The 13,311-nt window shown below is 37.0% G+C and overlaps 1 protein-coding gene across 7 annotated transcripts in view; it reads right to left on the bottom strand.

Moving 5' to 3' along the window:
* SMCHD1 (structural maintenance of chromosomes flexible hinge domain containing 1) overlaps nucleotides 1-13,311 on the bottom strand; it is a 133,971-nt gene that overhangs the window by 74,311 nt on the left and 46,349 nt on the right. For all 7 annotated transcript variants that reach the window (XR_014233989.1, XM_082353451.1, XM_082353448.1 and 4 more), the window contains 5 exons: nucleotides 6,591-6,697; nucleotides 5,773-5,855; nucleotides 5,475-5,588; nucleotides 543-620; nucleotides 344-463 (listed from right to left, as the gene is read on the bottom strand). Coding sequence is in view for 6 of the 7 variants with exons in the window: in XM_082353451.1 (XP_082209577.1) it covers nucleotides 344-463; nucleotides 543-620; nucleotides 5,475-5,588; nucleotides 5,773-5,855; nucleotides 6,591-6,697 (502 nt within the window). In the remaining variant the exon portion in view is untranslated. The remainder of the gene's footprint in view (nucleotides 1-343; nucleotides 464-542; nucleotides 621-5,474; nucleotides 5,589-5,772; nucleotides 5,856-6,590; nucleotides 6,698-13,311) is intronic.

Here is a 13,311-nt window from a genome sequence, read left to right as displayed (position 1 = left end):
TTCAGAAATTTGGACCCCCCCCCCACAAAAAAAATTATCCAAACTTCTGAGGATTGCGGAAGAGGGAGGATAGGGGCGGCTGGATTGGGAGTGGAGGGTGTTTAACATGCAAAAGTTAGGAATCAGAATAACTTTCGACCCTACCAGTAACAAGGGAAGCTAGAAAACAATGATGCTTTCAAAAGTTTATAAGGAATATGATTATCAAGCAGAATTATAAAGCCATTCTAAGACCAAGATGGTTATACAATTGGTCAAACATCTTTTATTAAATTATCTATTTTCCTCTTGATTTAAAATGCCACCTTTAGCATACAGAGTTACATATTGGTGTTTTGCTTACCTTTGACAGAAAATTTAATTGCTTTAGATGGTAGTGGTCTTCCTGCATAAGTGTCTGCATTACTTTCATTCAGTACAACTTGTAATTTCAATGTATAATTCCCCAACTTTTGAATATTTTCTGGACAAATTAAGAAGAAATTAAAATTCAAGTAAACGAAATACTGATATAATTTTTAACATTCAGAATAATAACTCACCCATTTTTTTAAACCAGTAAGGCCATTTTCCTCCATGTTGACTAATATGTGAAATGATTTCTTTACTTCCACTTGGAGCTTAATAAAAGAAAAAAATTTTATATTTTGAGAAATTAAATATAGAACATGAATACGAAATGTCACACTGGCATCAAATGTCTACCTGCTATACATTTTTTAAGGTAGTTTTGAAATCTCGAAAAATCTAAAGCTATCCTATTCAAGTCAATAGCATAATGAAAATTTAGCTGATTAAAATTCCTTTATTTCAATTCTTAAAAATGTATCTGTAAATAAGCTTAACTGGCACAAACAAAAGAATATAGAGATAATTTTCTTTTGATATTGAAAATCATTTCTTTAAAAGTTTTCTTCAAGAGGAAAATAGCACACTTTATTTACATAGAGTAATCTCTAAGACCTAGTGATCTATTAAGAGAAAAAAGCAAGACCTAAAGTAGAAGAAAGAAAACAAATAGAAGGATGATATCACTTCTCTGAAATATACCTTGTTATTTATTTTTGACTTTGGAATTACATGACTTAAAATATTCACAAAATAGAATTAAAATAAAGCAATTCATAAGCAAAACCAAAATGTAGGTAGGCGATATGACCACATTAAAAAATTTTTAAAAATTATTTCAACTGACTTCAACTTTAGAATATATAAAAACTTTAAGGACAAATAGTGCTTCAAAGAAGTCAAATTTAATCTAATAGTACTATTAGTAATTTTATAAGTATCACTATTTTGAAACTATATTATAGGATAAAGCAGTAAATAACTGTTAATGTTGTTAAGAATCAAGATTTTCAACATAAGGGACTTCCCTGGTGGCGCAGTGGTTGAGAATCTGCCTGCCAATGCAGGGGACATGGGTTCGAGCCCTGGTCTGGGAAGATCCCACATGCCGTGTAGCAGCTGGGCCCGTGAGCCACAATTACTGAGCCTGCGCGTCTGGAGCCTGTGCTCCGCAACAAGAGAGGCCGCGATAGTGAGAGGCCCGCGCACCGCGATGAAGAGTGGTCCCCGCTTGACACAACTAGAGAAAGCCCTCACACAGAAACGAAGACCCAACACAGCCATAAATAAATAAATAAATACTTTAAAAAAAAAGTTTGAGAAAAAAAGAAAAAGATTTTCAACATAAAAGAAATGAAATAAAAGGATAAAATCAAAGTGGTTAAATAAAAACTCAGAATATCGATATGAATTCATTTTTTTTCATTTCCAAAAATATTCATGTTTAGCTATCAATTGAAAAAGCTTAGAAACAATTTCACCCAGTGGCCATGAGCGATCCTAACACTCAGGCCTCTAAATGCCATTCCCCACTGAAAGGACTGGGACAAAGTTAGAGAGTGGCATGGACATATATACACTACCAAATGTAAAACCGATAGCTAGTGGGAAGCAGCCGCACAGCACAGGGAGATCAGCTCAGTGCTTTGTGACCACTTAGAGGGGTGGGATAAGGAGGGTGTGAGGGAGAGGCAAGAGGGAGGAGATATGGGGATATATGTATATGTATAGCTGAGTTACTTTGTTATAAAGCAGAAACTAACACACCACTGTAAAGCAATTATACTCCAATAAAGATGTTAAGAGTAATGGCTGCATCAAGGTTTAGGGTAAACATGTACAAGAAGATTCTAGGATGTCTTGAGCCAGAAAGGAAGAAAGCTCAAATCAAAGACAAAAAGGGTGTTATCAAGAGGACAGAGGAGCAAACGGAAGGCACATCAAAATCAAGGAAGCATGTCAAATCTATAAAACCCCATACATTCACAAAAACACATTTATGAAAATCAAAAAAACCAGTCTCTGAGCACCACAGTACTGTACCAATTCCTGACTGGTCATCTGCAATTAAAGAAAAAGGATTAAGCCTTTATACTGCCTTTCCTATAAAAGCTGTGGTTCAGAGTAAACCAATGACCCTAACTGAAATTTATTACTAATAAATAAACTAGGAAGGATAATAAACTGGGATAATAAATTAGGAAGAAATAAAAGAATGGGGGGATCACCATTTTGCATACCAAATAACTATGCAAAAATCATTAATGGATGAAACCATTACATCACGGATGAAAGAACTTTATAATCATATTAGCCAAGTGAATTCAATAATCCACTTTAGCAGCACTAAAAGTAGGACAATTAATTACAGTCATCAAATGCCTCTTGATGTAATACGCTAAGAAACACAGATTCGCTATGGAGTATGGATTCTTGCTTTATGGGGGAAAAATGGTGAACCTAAATGTTTAAGCTTTTGGGATAATTTCCAGTCTTCAGGAAATAGAACAAACAATGGAACAAGTTAAATGACATTCCAAAGAAACAAATATGTGAAACACTCTACAGTAAAGTGTACATTTAAAAAATAATTGGGGCTTCCCTGGTGGCGCAGTGGTTGAGAATCCACCTGCCAATGCAGGGGACACGGGTTCGAGCCCTGGTCTGGGAAGATCCCACGTGCCGCGGAGCAACTAGGCCCGTAAGCCACAATTGCTGAGCCTGCGCATCTGGAGCCTATGCTCCGCAACAAGAGAGGCCGCGATAGTGAAGAGGCCCGCGCACCGCGATGAAGAGTGGCCCCCGCTTGCCGCAACTAGAGAAAGCCCTTGCACAGAAACAAAGACCCAACACAGCCATAAATAAATAAATAAATAAATAAAATAAAAGATCTCTGGACTTTAAAAAATAATAATAATAATTGAAATGGTAAATCTGTTATATATACTTTAACAAAAAAAAATCTTCTAATTAAAAAATATATATATATACAGGCAGACCTTAGAGATATTGCAGGTTTGGCTTCAGACCACCACAACAAAACAAGTATCGCAATAAAGCAAATCACATAAATTTTTTCGTTTCCCAGTGCATGTAATAAAAGTTATGTTTATACTATACTGTAGTCTACCGAGTGTGCAATAGCATTATTTCTTTTAAAAAATAAGATGTTCATATCTTAATTAAAAAGTACTTTATTGCTAAAAAATGCTAACCTTCATCTGAACCTTCAGCAAATCGTAGTAATAACATCAAAGATCACTAATCACAGATCACCGTAACAAACATAACAATGAAAAAGTTTGAAATGTTGCCAGAATGACCAAAATGTGACACAGAGACATTAAGTGAGCAAATACCGTTGGGAAAATGGCATTAATAGACTTGCTCAACACAGAGTTTCCATAAACCTTCAATCTGTAAAAAATGCAGTATCTGCAAATGGCAATAAAGCAAAGCACAATTAAACGAGGTATGCCTGTGTGTGTTTTTGTTTTTAAATAAGACAGAGGCAGGAGGGTCAGAGTCACAGAGAGGTTGGAAGATGCTACACTGCTGGCTTTGAAGATGGAAGAAGGGGCCACAAGCCAAGGAATGTGGGTGGCTTCTAGAAGTGGAAAAGGCGAGCCTTCCCTAGAACATCCAGACGGAACACTATCCTGCTGACACTTTGATTTTAGCACAGTGAAGTCCACCTGGGACGGATGACCTAGAGAACTGTAAGATAATAAACGTATGTTGTTTTAAGCCATCAAAAAAAGTTGGAGAAATATAAAATAGTGTCACAGAGGCCAAAAATAAGAGTACTGCAGTAAAATTAGTCAAACTGTTCAATGCTGCCAAGGCTAATAAGACATTTATACAATGAAAGTATGCATTACCATTGACTAGTTTATAAATGTTGGAAATAAATGCATAGTGAATAAAACACATCTTTAAAATCCATGGACCAGACATGCAATATATAGTGATAGAACAGACTACTGAAAATATAAATTGAAAATACTTTCAGGCAGTCAAGACAAAAACAACGGACAAAGAAAACCATAATTCAAAAAGAGTCATGTACCACAATGTTCATTGCAGCTGTATTTACAATAGCCCGGACATGGAAGCAACCTAAGTGTCCACTGACAGATGAATGGATAAAGAAGATGTGGCACATATATACAATGGAATATTACTCAGCCATAAAAAAAAAGAAATTGAGTTATTTGTAGTGAGGTGGATGGACCCAGAGTCTGTCATACTGAGTGAAGTAGTAAGTCAGAAAGAGAAAAACAAATACCGTATGCTAACACATATTTATGGAAACTTAAAAAAAAATAAAAAACGTTCTGAAGAAGCTAGGGGCAGGACAGGAATAAAGACACAGACATAGAGAATGGACTTGAGTTCCCGGGGAGGGGGAAGGGTAAGCTGGGACAAAGTGAGAGTGGCATGGACATATATACACTACCAAATGTAAAATAGATAGCTAGTGGGAAGAAGGGGCATAGCACAGGGAGATCAGCTCAGTGCTTTGTGACCACCTAGAGGGTGGGACAGGGAGGAGAAACGGGGATATATGTATATGTATAGCTGATTCACTTTGTTATAAAGCAGAAACTAACACACCATTGTAAAGCAATTATACGCCAATAAAGATGTTAAAAAAAACCGAAAACAACAGACAAGAAAGTTAACAAACAAGGTGATTCAAGTTAGGAAAATACAAGATGAGCAATGATATGCAGTTCTTTTCCTTTACCAAAGAGTGGGCCAGGATTCTCATCTGAAACAAGTACTTCTGGCCCATAGGTTCAGAGACACAGTATTTTTGATTTAGAAGGGATCTTAAGGATTAGCCAATCTAAATTCCTATTCAGTACAAACTACTATATGTATGCACATCATATCTTTATTTTAGCCCATAGCTACCTACATAGGAAAATTCAGAATAAAATGTTAAAAAAAAACCTCAGAAAACAATTGATTTTTTTTAATATGAATTATTCACACTTTTGAAACGCCTAACTTTAAACAAATGCACTATCAGATTGCTAGCTCATAATTACACAAAGATTTTAAAACATGTTATATATTTAAGAACAACAATAAAGATCCAAATTAGTTTGTATACTTACAGTGTAGTATAACTTTGAGCTCAACCAGGAGTTTCTTTGACCCTCCATGACTTGTTCCTGGAAGCTTCTGCATTGCTTCCCCCTTTTTATTCAATATTTCAATTCTTAACGCACCTATCAGTCCAAAATTAAAAATAAGAATGTCTGAGTTACACCCAAAGAATCTGATGAATCTGCTAGGTCTTCACACAGCATTTTAATTTTTCATGGTCTTTTACTATGAAATGCAAGATGTAAGAAAAGCATTTCTTCAGTATTTAAAAACAAACAAACAAACACAAAAAACCCAAAAACATACCAATGGGGGTTCCAGCAGGCCTAATCTCATTCGGCAATAATTCATCTCCTTCAGGCCAAGTTACTGACAATCTATCAGGGAGCCTATTATGAAACCAGCATATTAATGATTCATGAACTGTGTTAATTATGGTCTTATTTTTAAAAATAAAACTTACTAGAAATTTTAATATTTATTTCTAATTTTTTTTGACAGGTTAAATCTGAAATCTTGTATGATTAATACTGTGAACATTTCCACCTCCTCAACCACTGTTGTGGCTACAGAGTAAGACAAAATCTCCTGGTGTTAACAGCCAGGAACTGTGCTTTTTTTGAGATTTTTCTATTCATTTATAGTACAACCTACCTTTGGGAGACAGGATAAACTCTACAAATAAAAGAATTACCAGTGAGATTCAGTAGGAATCAAAATGACTGCATCATAAGCTACACAAGAGCCACAAACCATTTTGTTTTTTGACTTCCTTTTACTTCCTTTGTACTAATCTTTACCTCTCAGCAGTTACTACCATTTTCTTCTAGCTATAGGCCAAAGTTGTTTTTTTTTTCTTTAACAAACTTAATCATAGTGCTGATAACAGTGACACTGTAGATATAAGATTTCCTCATTTTTCTATAAAATACAGGATTCTGTTTTTGTAACAGAGAGCTCTCAGGTTTTTTTTTTAACAGCAAGAACTTTGTCACAATACACACATCTAAGACTACAAGTGCCCAAATAGAAGAGCACAACGACATACTCAATAACTGCTAAAAGAACAATTCTTCTTGATTTTTCTTGTTATTTTTTACCATGCATCTTGAAATGTAAATTACCTTGCCATTTCATCTTCTACATATTTTTTCACAGCTTTCTCAGCAACTGTCCTATCCAGCTTTGCAATTGGCACAGTTTTTATTTCATCATACAGTGCTTGAGGCTCCTGAATAAATAAAATTTATAACAACATTTCAAAAAAACTATTTAAATTTAGCTGCAACTGCCACCACCAAGAAGCCTGTGTGCAAGCACAGGTCACTCTCCACACCTCCCCCCCGGGAGCCTGTGCAGCCCGCCACTGCCAGGGTCCCGTGATACAGGGACAACTTCCCCGGGAGAACGCACGGCACGCCTCAGGCTCCTGCAACGTCACGCTGGCCTCTGACGCCGCAGGTTCGCCCCGCATCCATACCCCTCCCTCCCCCCCGGCCTGAGTGAGCCAGAGACCCCGAATCAGCTGCTCCTTTAACCCCATCCTGTCTGAGCGAAGAACAGACGCCCTCAGGCGACCTACACACAGAGGTGGGGCCAAATCCAAAGCTGAACCCCAGGAGCTGTGCGAACAAAGAAGAGAAAGGGAAATCTCTCCCAGCAGCCTCAGGAGCAGCGGATTAAATCCCCACAATCAACTTGATGTACCTGCATCTGTGGAATACTTGAATAGGCAACGAATCATCCCAAATTGAGGGGGTGGACTTTGGGAGCAACATATATTACTTTTCCCCCTTTTCCTCTTTTTGTGACTATGTATGTGTATGCTTCTGTGTGAGATTTTGTCTGTATAGCATTGCTTTCACCATTTGCCCTAGGGTTCTGTCTGTCCGTTTTTTTTTTTTTACTTAAAAAATAATTTTTTTTTTCTTAATAATTATTTTTTACTTTAAAAACTTTATTTTATTTTATCTTTATTTTATTCTCTTTCTTTCTTTCTTTCTTTCTCTCTTTCTATTTTTTCTCCCTTTTATTCTGAGCCGTGTGGATGAAAGGCTCTTGGTGCTCCAGCCAGGAGTCAATGCTGTGCCTCTGAGGTGGGAGAGCCAACTTCAGGACACTGGTCCACAAGAGACTTCCCAGCTCCACGTAATATCAAATGGCAAAAATCTCCCAGAGATCTCCATCTCAACACCAAGATCCAGCTTCACTCAACGACCAGCAAGCTACAGTGCTAGACACCCTATGCCAAACAACTAGCAAGACAGGAACACAACCCCACCCATTAGCAGAGAGGCTGCCTGAAATCATAATAAGGCCACAGACACCCCAAAACACACCACCAGACGTGGACTTGCCCAGCAGAAAGACAAGATCCAGCCTCATCCACCAGAACACAGGCACTAGTCCCCTCCACCAGGAAGCCTACACAACCCACTGAACCAACCTTAGCCACTGGGGACAGACACCAAAAACAATGGGAACTACGAACCTGCAGCCTGTGAAAAGGAGACGCCAAACACAGTAAGATAAGCAAGATGAGAAGACAGAAAAACACACAGCAGATGAAGGAGCAAGGTAAAAACCCACCAGACCTAACAAATGAAGAGGAAATAGGCAGTCTACCTGAAAAAGAATTCAGAATAATGATAGTAAAGATGATCCAAGATCTCGGAAATAGAATAGACAAAATGCAAGAAACATATAACAAGGACCTAGAAGAACTAAAGAGGAAACAAGCAACGATGAACAACACAATAAATGAAATTAAAAATACTCTAGAAGGGGTCAGTAGCAGAATAACTGAGGCCGAAGAACGGATAAGTGACCTGGAAGACAAAATAGTGGAAATAACTACTGCAGAGCAGAATAAAGAAAAAAGAATTGAAAGAACTGAGGACAGTCTCAGAGACCTCTGGGACAACATTAAATGCACCAACATTCAAATTATAGGGGTCCCAGAAGAAGAGAAAAAGGAAGGAACTGAGAAAATTTCTGAAGAGATTATAGTTGAAAACTTCCCTAATAAGGGAAAGGAAATAGTTAATCAAGTCCAGGGAGCACAGAGAGTCCCACACAGGATAAATCCAAGGAGAAACACGCCAAGACACATATTAATCAAACTATCAAAAATTAAATACAAACAAAACATATTAAAAGCAGCAAAGAAAAAACAACAAATAACACACAAGGGAATCCCCTTAAGGTTAACAGCTGATCTTTCAGCAGAAACTCTGTAAGCCAGAAGGGAGTGGCAGGACATATTTAAAGTGATGAAGGAGAAAAACCTACAACCAAGATTACTCTACCCAGCAAGGATCTCATTCAGATGTGATGGAGAAATTAAAACTTTTACAGACAAGCAAAAGCTGAGAGAGTTGAGCACCACCAAACCAGCTTTACAACAAATGCTAAAGGAACTTCTCTAGGCAAGAAACACAAGAGAAGGAAAACACCTACAATAACAAACCCAAAACAATTAAGAAAATGGGAATAGGAACATACATATTGATAATTACCTTAAATGTAAATGGATTAAATGCTCCCACTAAAAGACACAGACTGGCTGAATGGATATAAAAACAAGACCCATATATATGCTGTCTACAAGAGACCCACTTCAGACCTAGGGACACACTCAGACGGAAAGTGAGGGGATGGAAAAAGATATTCCATGCAAATGGAAATCAAAAGAAAGCTGGAGTAGCAATTCTCATATCAGACAAAATAGACTTTAAAATAAAGACTATTACAAGAGACAAAGGAGGACACTACATAATGATCAAGGGATCGATCCAAGAAGAAGATACAACAATTGTAAATATTTATGCACCCAACACAGGAGCACCTGAATACATAAGGCAAATACTAACAGCCATAAAAGGGGAAATTGACAGCAACACAATCATAGTAGGGGACTTTAACACCCCACTTTCACCAATGGACAGATCATCCAAAATGAAAATAAATAAGGAAACACACGCTTTAAATGATATATTAAACAAGATGGACTTAATTGATATTTATAGGACATTCCATCCAAAAACAACAGAATACACGTTCTTCTCAAGTGCTCATGGAACATTCTCCAGGATAGATCATATCTTGGGTCAAAAATCAAACCTTGGTAAATTTAAGAAAACTGAAATCGTATCAAGTATCTTTTCCGACCACAACGCTATGAGACTAGATATCAATTATAGGAAAAGATCTGTAAAAAATACAAACACATGGAGGCTAAACAATACACTACTTAATAACCAAGAGATCACTGAAGAAATCAAAGAGGAAATCAAAAAAGACCTAGAAACAAATGACAATGGAGACACGACGACCCAAAACCTATGGGATGCAGCAAAAGCAGTCCTAAGAGGGAAGTTTATAGCAATACAAGCCTACCTCAAGAAACAGGAAACATCTCGAATAAACAACCTAACCTTGCACCTAAAGCAATTAGAGAAAGAAGAACAAAAAAAACCCAAAGCTAGCAGAAGGAAAGAAATCATAAAGATCAGATTAGAAATAAATGAAAAAGAAATGAAGGACACAATAGCAAAGATCAAGAAAACTAAAAGCTGGTTCTTTGAGAAGATAAACAAAATTGATAAACCATTAGCCAGACTCATCAAGAGAAAAAGGGACAAGACTCAAATCAATAGAATTAGAAATGAAAAAGGAGAAGTAACCACTGACACTGCAGAAATACAAACGATCATGAGAGATTACTGCAAGCAACTCTAAGCCAATAATATGGACAACCTGGAAGAAATGGACAGATTCTTAGAAATGCACAACCTGCCAAGACTGAACCAGGAAGAAATAGAAAATATGAACAGACCAATCACAAGCACTGAAATTGAGGCTGTGATTAAAAATCTTCCAACAAACAAAAGCCCAGGACCAGATGGCTTCACAGGCGAATTCTATCAAACATTTAGAGAAGAGCTAACACCTATCCTTCTCAAACTCTTCCAAAATATTGCAGAGGGAGGAACACTCCCAAACTCATTCTACGAGGCCACCAGCACCCTGATACCAAAACCAGAGACAAAGATGTCACAAAGAAAGAAAACTACAGGCCAATATCACTGATGAACATAGATGCAAAAATCCTCAACAAAATACTAGCAAACAGAATCCAACAGCACATTAAAAGGATCATACACCATGATCAAGTGGGGTTTATTCCAGGAATGCAAGGATTCTTCAATATATGCAAATCAATCAACGTGATACATCATATTAACAAATTGAAGGAGAAAAACCATATGATCATCTCAATAGATGCAGAGAAAGCTTTTGACAAAATTCAACACCAATTTATGATAACAGCCCTGCAGAAAGTAGGCATAGAGGGAACTTTCCTCAACATAATAAAGGCCATATAGGACAAACCCACAGCCAACATTGTCCTCAATGGTGAAAAACTGAAACCATTTCCACTAAGATCAGGAACAAGACAAGGTTGCCCACTCTCACCACTATTATTCAACATAGTTTTGGAAGTGTTAGCCACAGCAATCAGAGAAGAAAAAGAAATAAAAGGAATCCAAATCGGAAAAGAAGAAGTAAAGCTGTCACTGTTTGCAGATGACATGATACTATACATAGAGAATCCTAAAGATGCTACCAGAAAACTACTAGAGCTAATCAATGAATCTGGTAAAGTAGCAGGATACAAAATTAATGCACAGAAATCTCTTGCATTTCTATACACTAGTGACGAAAAATCTGAAAGTGAAATTAAGAAAACACTCCCGTTTACCATTGCAACAAAAAGAATAAAACATCTAGGAATAAACCTACCTAAGGAGACAAAAGATCTGTATGCAGAAAATTATAAGACACTGATGAAAGAAATTAAAGATGATACAAATTGATGGAGAGATATACCATGTTCTTGGATTGGAAGAATCAACATTGTGAAAATGACTCTACTACCCAAAGCAATCTACAGATTCAATGCAATCCCTATCAAACTACCACTGGCATTTTTCACAGAACTAGAACAAAAAATTTCACAATTTGTATGAAAACACAAAAGACCCCAAACAGCCAAAGCAATCTTGAGAATGAAAAACGGAGCTGGAGGAATCAGGCTCCCTGACTTCAGACTATATTACAAAGCTACAGTAATCAAGACAGTTTGGTACTGGCACAAAAACAGAAATATAGATCAATGGAACACGATAGAAAGCCCAGAGATAAACCCACTTACATATGGTCACCTTATCTTTGATAAAGGAGGCAAGCATATACAGTGGAGAAAAGACAGTCTCTTCAATTAGTGGTGCTGGGCAAATTGGACAGATACATGTAAAAGTATGAAATTAGAACACTCCCTGACACCATACACAAAAATAAACTCAAAATGGATTAAAGACCTAAGTGTAAGGCCAAACACTATCAAACTCTTAGAGGAAAACATAGGCAGAACACTCAATGACATAAATCACAGCAAGATCCTTTTTGACCCAGCCCCTAGAGAAATGGAAATAAAAACACAAATAAACAAATGGGACCTAATGAAACTTAAAAGCTTTGCACAGCAAAGGAAACGATAAACAAGACCAAAAGACAACCCTCAGAATGGGAGAAAATATTTGCAAATGAAGCAACTGACAAAGGATTAATATCCAAGATTTACAAGCAGCTCATGCAGCTCAATAACAAAAAAACAACCCAATCCAAAAATGGGCAGAAGACCTAAATAGACATTTCTCCAAAGAAGATATACAGATGGCCAACAGACACATGAAAGAATGCTCAACATCATTAATCATTAGAGAAATGCAAATCAAAACTACAATGAGATATCATCTCACACTGGTCAGAATGGCCATCATCAAAAAATCTACAAACAGTAAATGCTGGAGAGGGTGTGGAGAAAAGGGAACCCTCTTACACTGTTGGTGGGAATGTAAATTGATACAGCCACTATGGAGAACAGTATGGAGGTTCCTTAAAAAACTAAAAATAGAACTACCATACGACCCAGCAATCCCACTACTGGGCATATACCCTGAGAAAACCATAATTCAAAAAGAGTCATGTACCAAAATGTTCATTGCAGCTCTATTAACAATAGCCAGGACATGGAAGCAACCTATGTGTCCATCGTCAGATGAATGGATAAAGAAGATGTGGCACATATATACAATGGAATATTACTCAGCCATAAAAAGAAATGAAATGGAGGTATTTGTAGTGAGGTGGATGGAGTTAGAGTCTGTCATACAGAGTGAAGTAAGTCAGAAAGAGAAAAACAAATACAGTATGCTAACACACATATATGGAATCTAAGGGAAAATAAAGGTCATGAAGAACCTAGTGGCAAGACGGGAACACAGACACAGACCTACTAGAGAATGGACTTGAGGATATGGGGAGGGGGAGGGGTAAGAAGTGACAGGGTGAGAGAGTGGCATAGACATATATACACTACCAAATGTAAAATAGATAGCTAGTGGGAAGCAACCGCATAGCACACGGAGATCAGCTCGGTGCTTTGTGACCACCTAGAGGGGTGGGATAGGGAGGGTAGGAGGGAGGGAGATGCAAGAGGGAAGAGATATGGGAACATATGTATAACTGATTCACTTTGTTATAAAACAGAAACTAACACACCATTGTAAAGCAATTATACTCCAATAAAAATGTTAAAAAATAAAATAAAATAAATTTAGCTGCAACAAAAACATTTCTTCCAAAGAAACATATTTTTACCCTAATTAAGTATATAAATCATAATATCTATTATTACATTATACCACAGTGTTTACTTCCATTTTTCATGTAAACTCCTTAGGCCTAATTAAATAGGCCTTAGGCCATTCTAATTTTAAC

This window comes from Balaenoptera borealis, assembly GCF_965194805.1.
Source record: "Balaenoptera borealis genome assembly, chromosome: 14".
NCBI lineage: Eukaryota > Metazoa > Chordata > Mammalia > Artiodactyla > Balaenopteridae > Balaenoptera > Balaenoptera borealis.
Note: the sequence above shows the minus strand (reverse complement) of the source record. Positions and strands in the feature narration are given on the sequence as shown.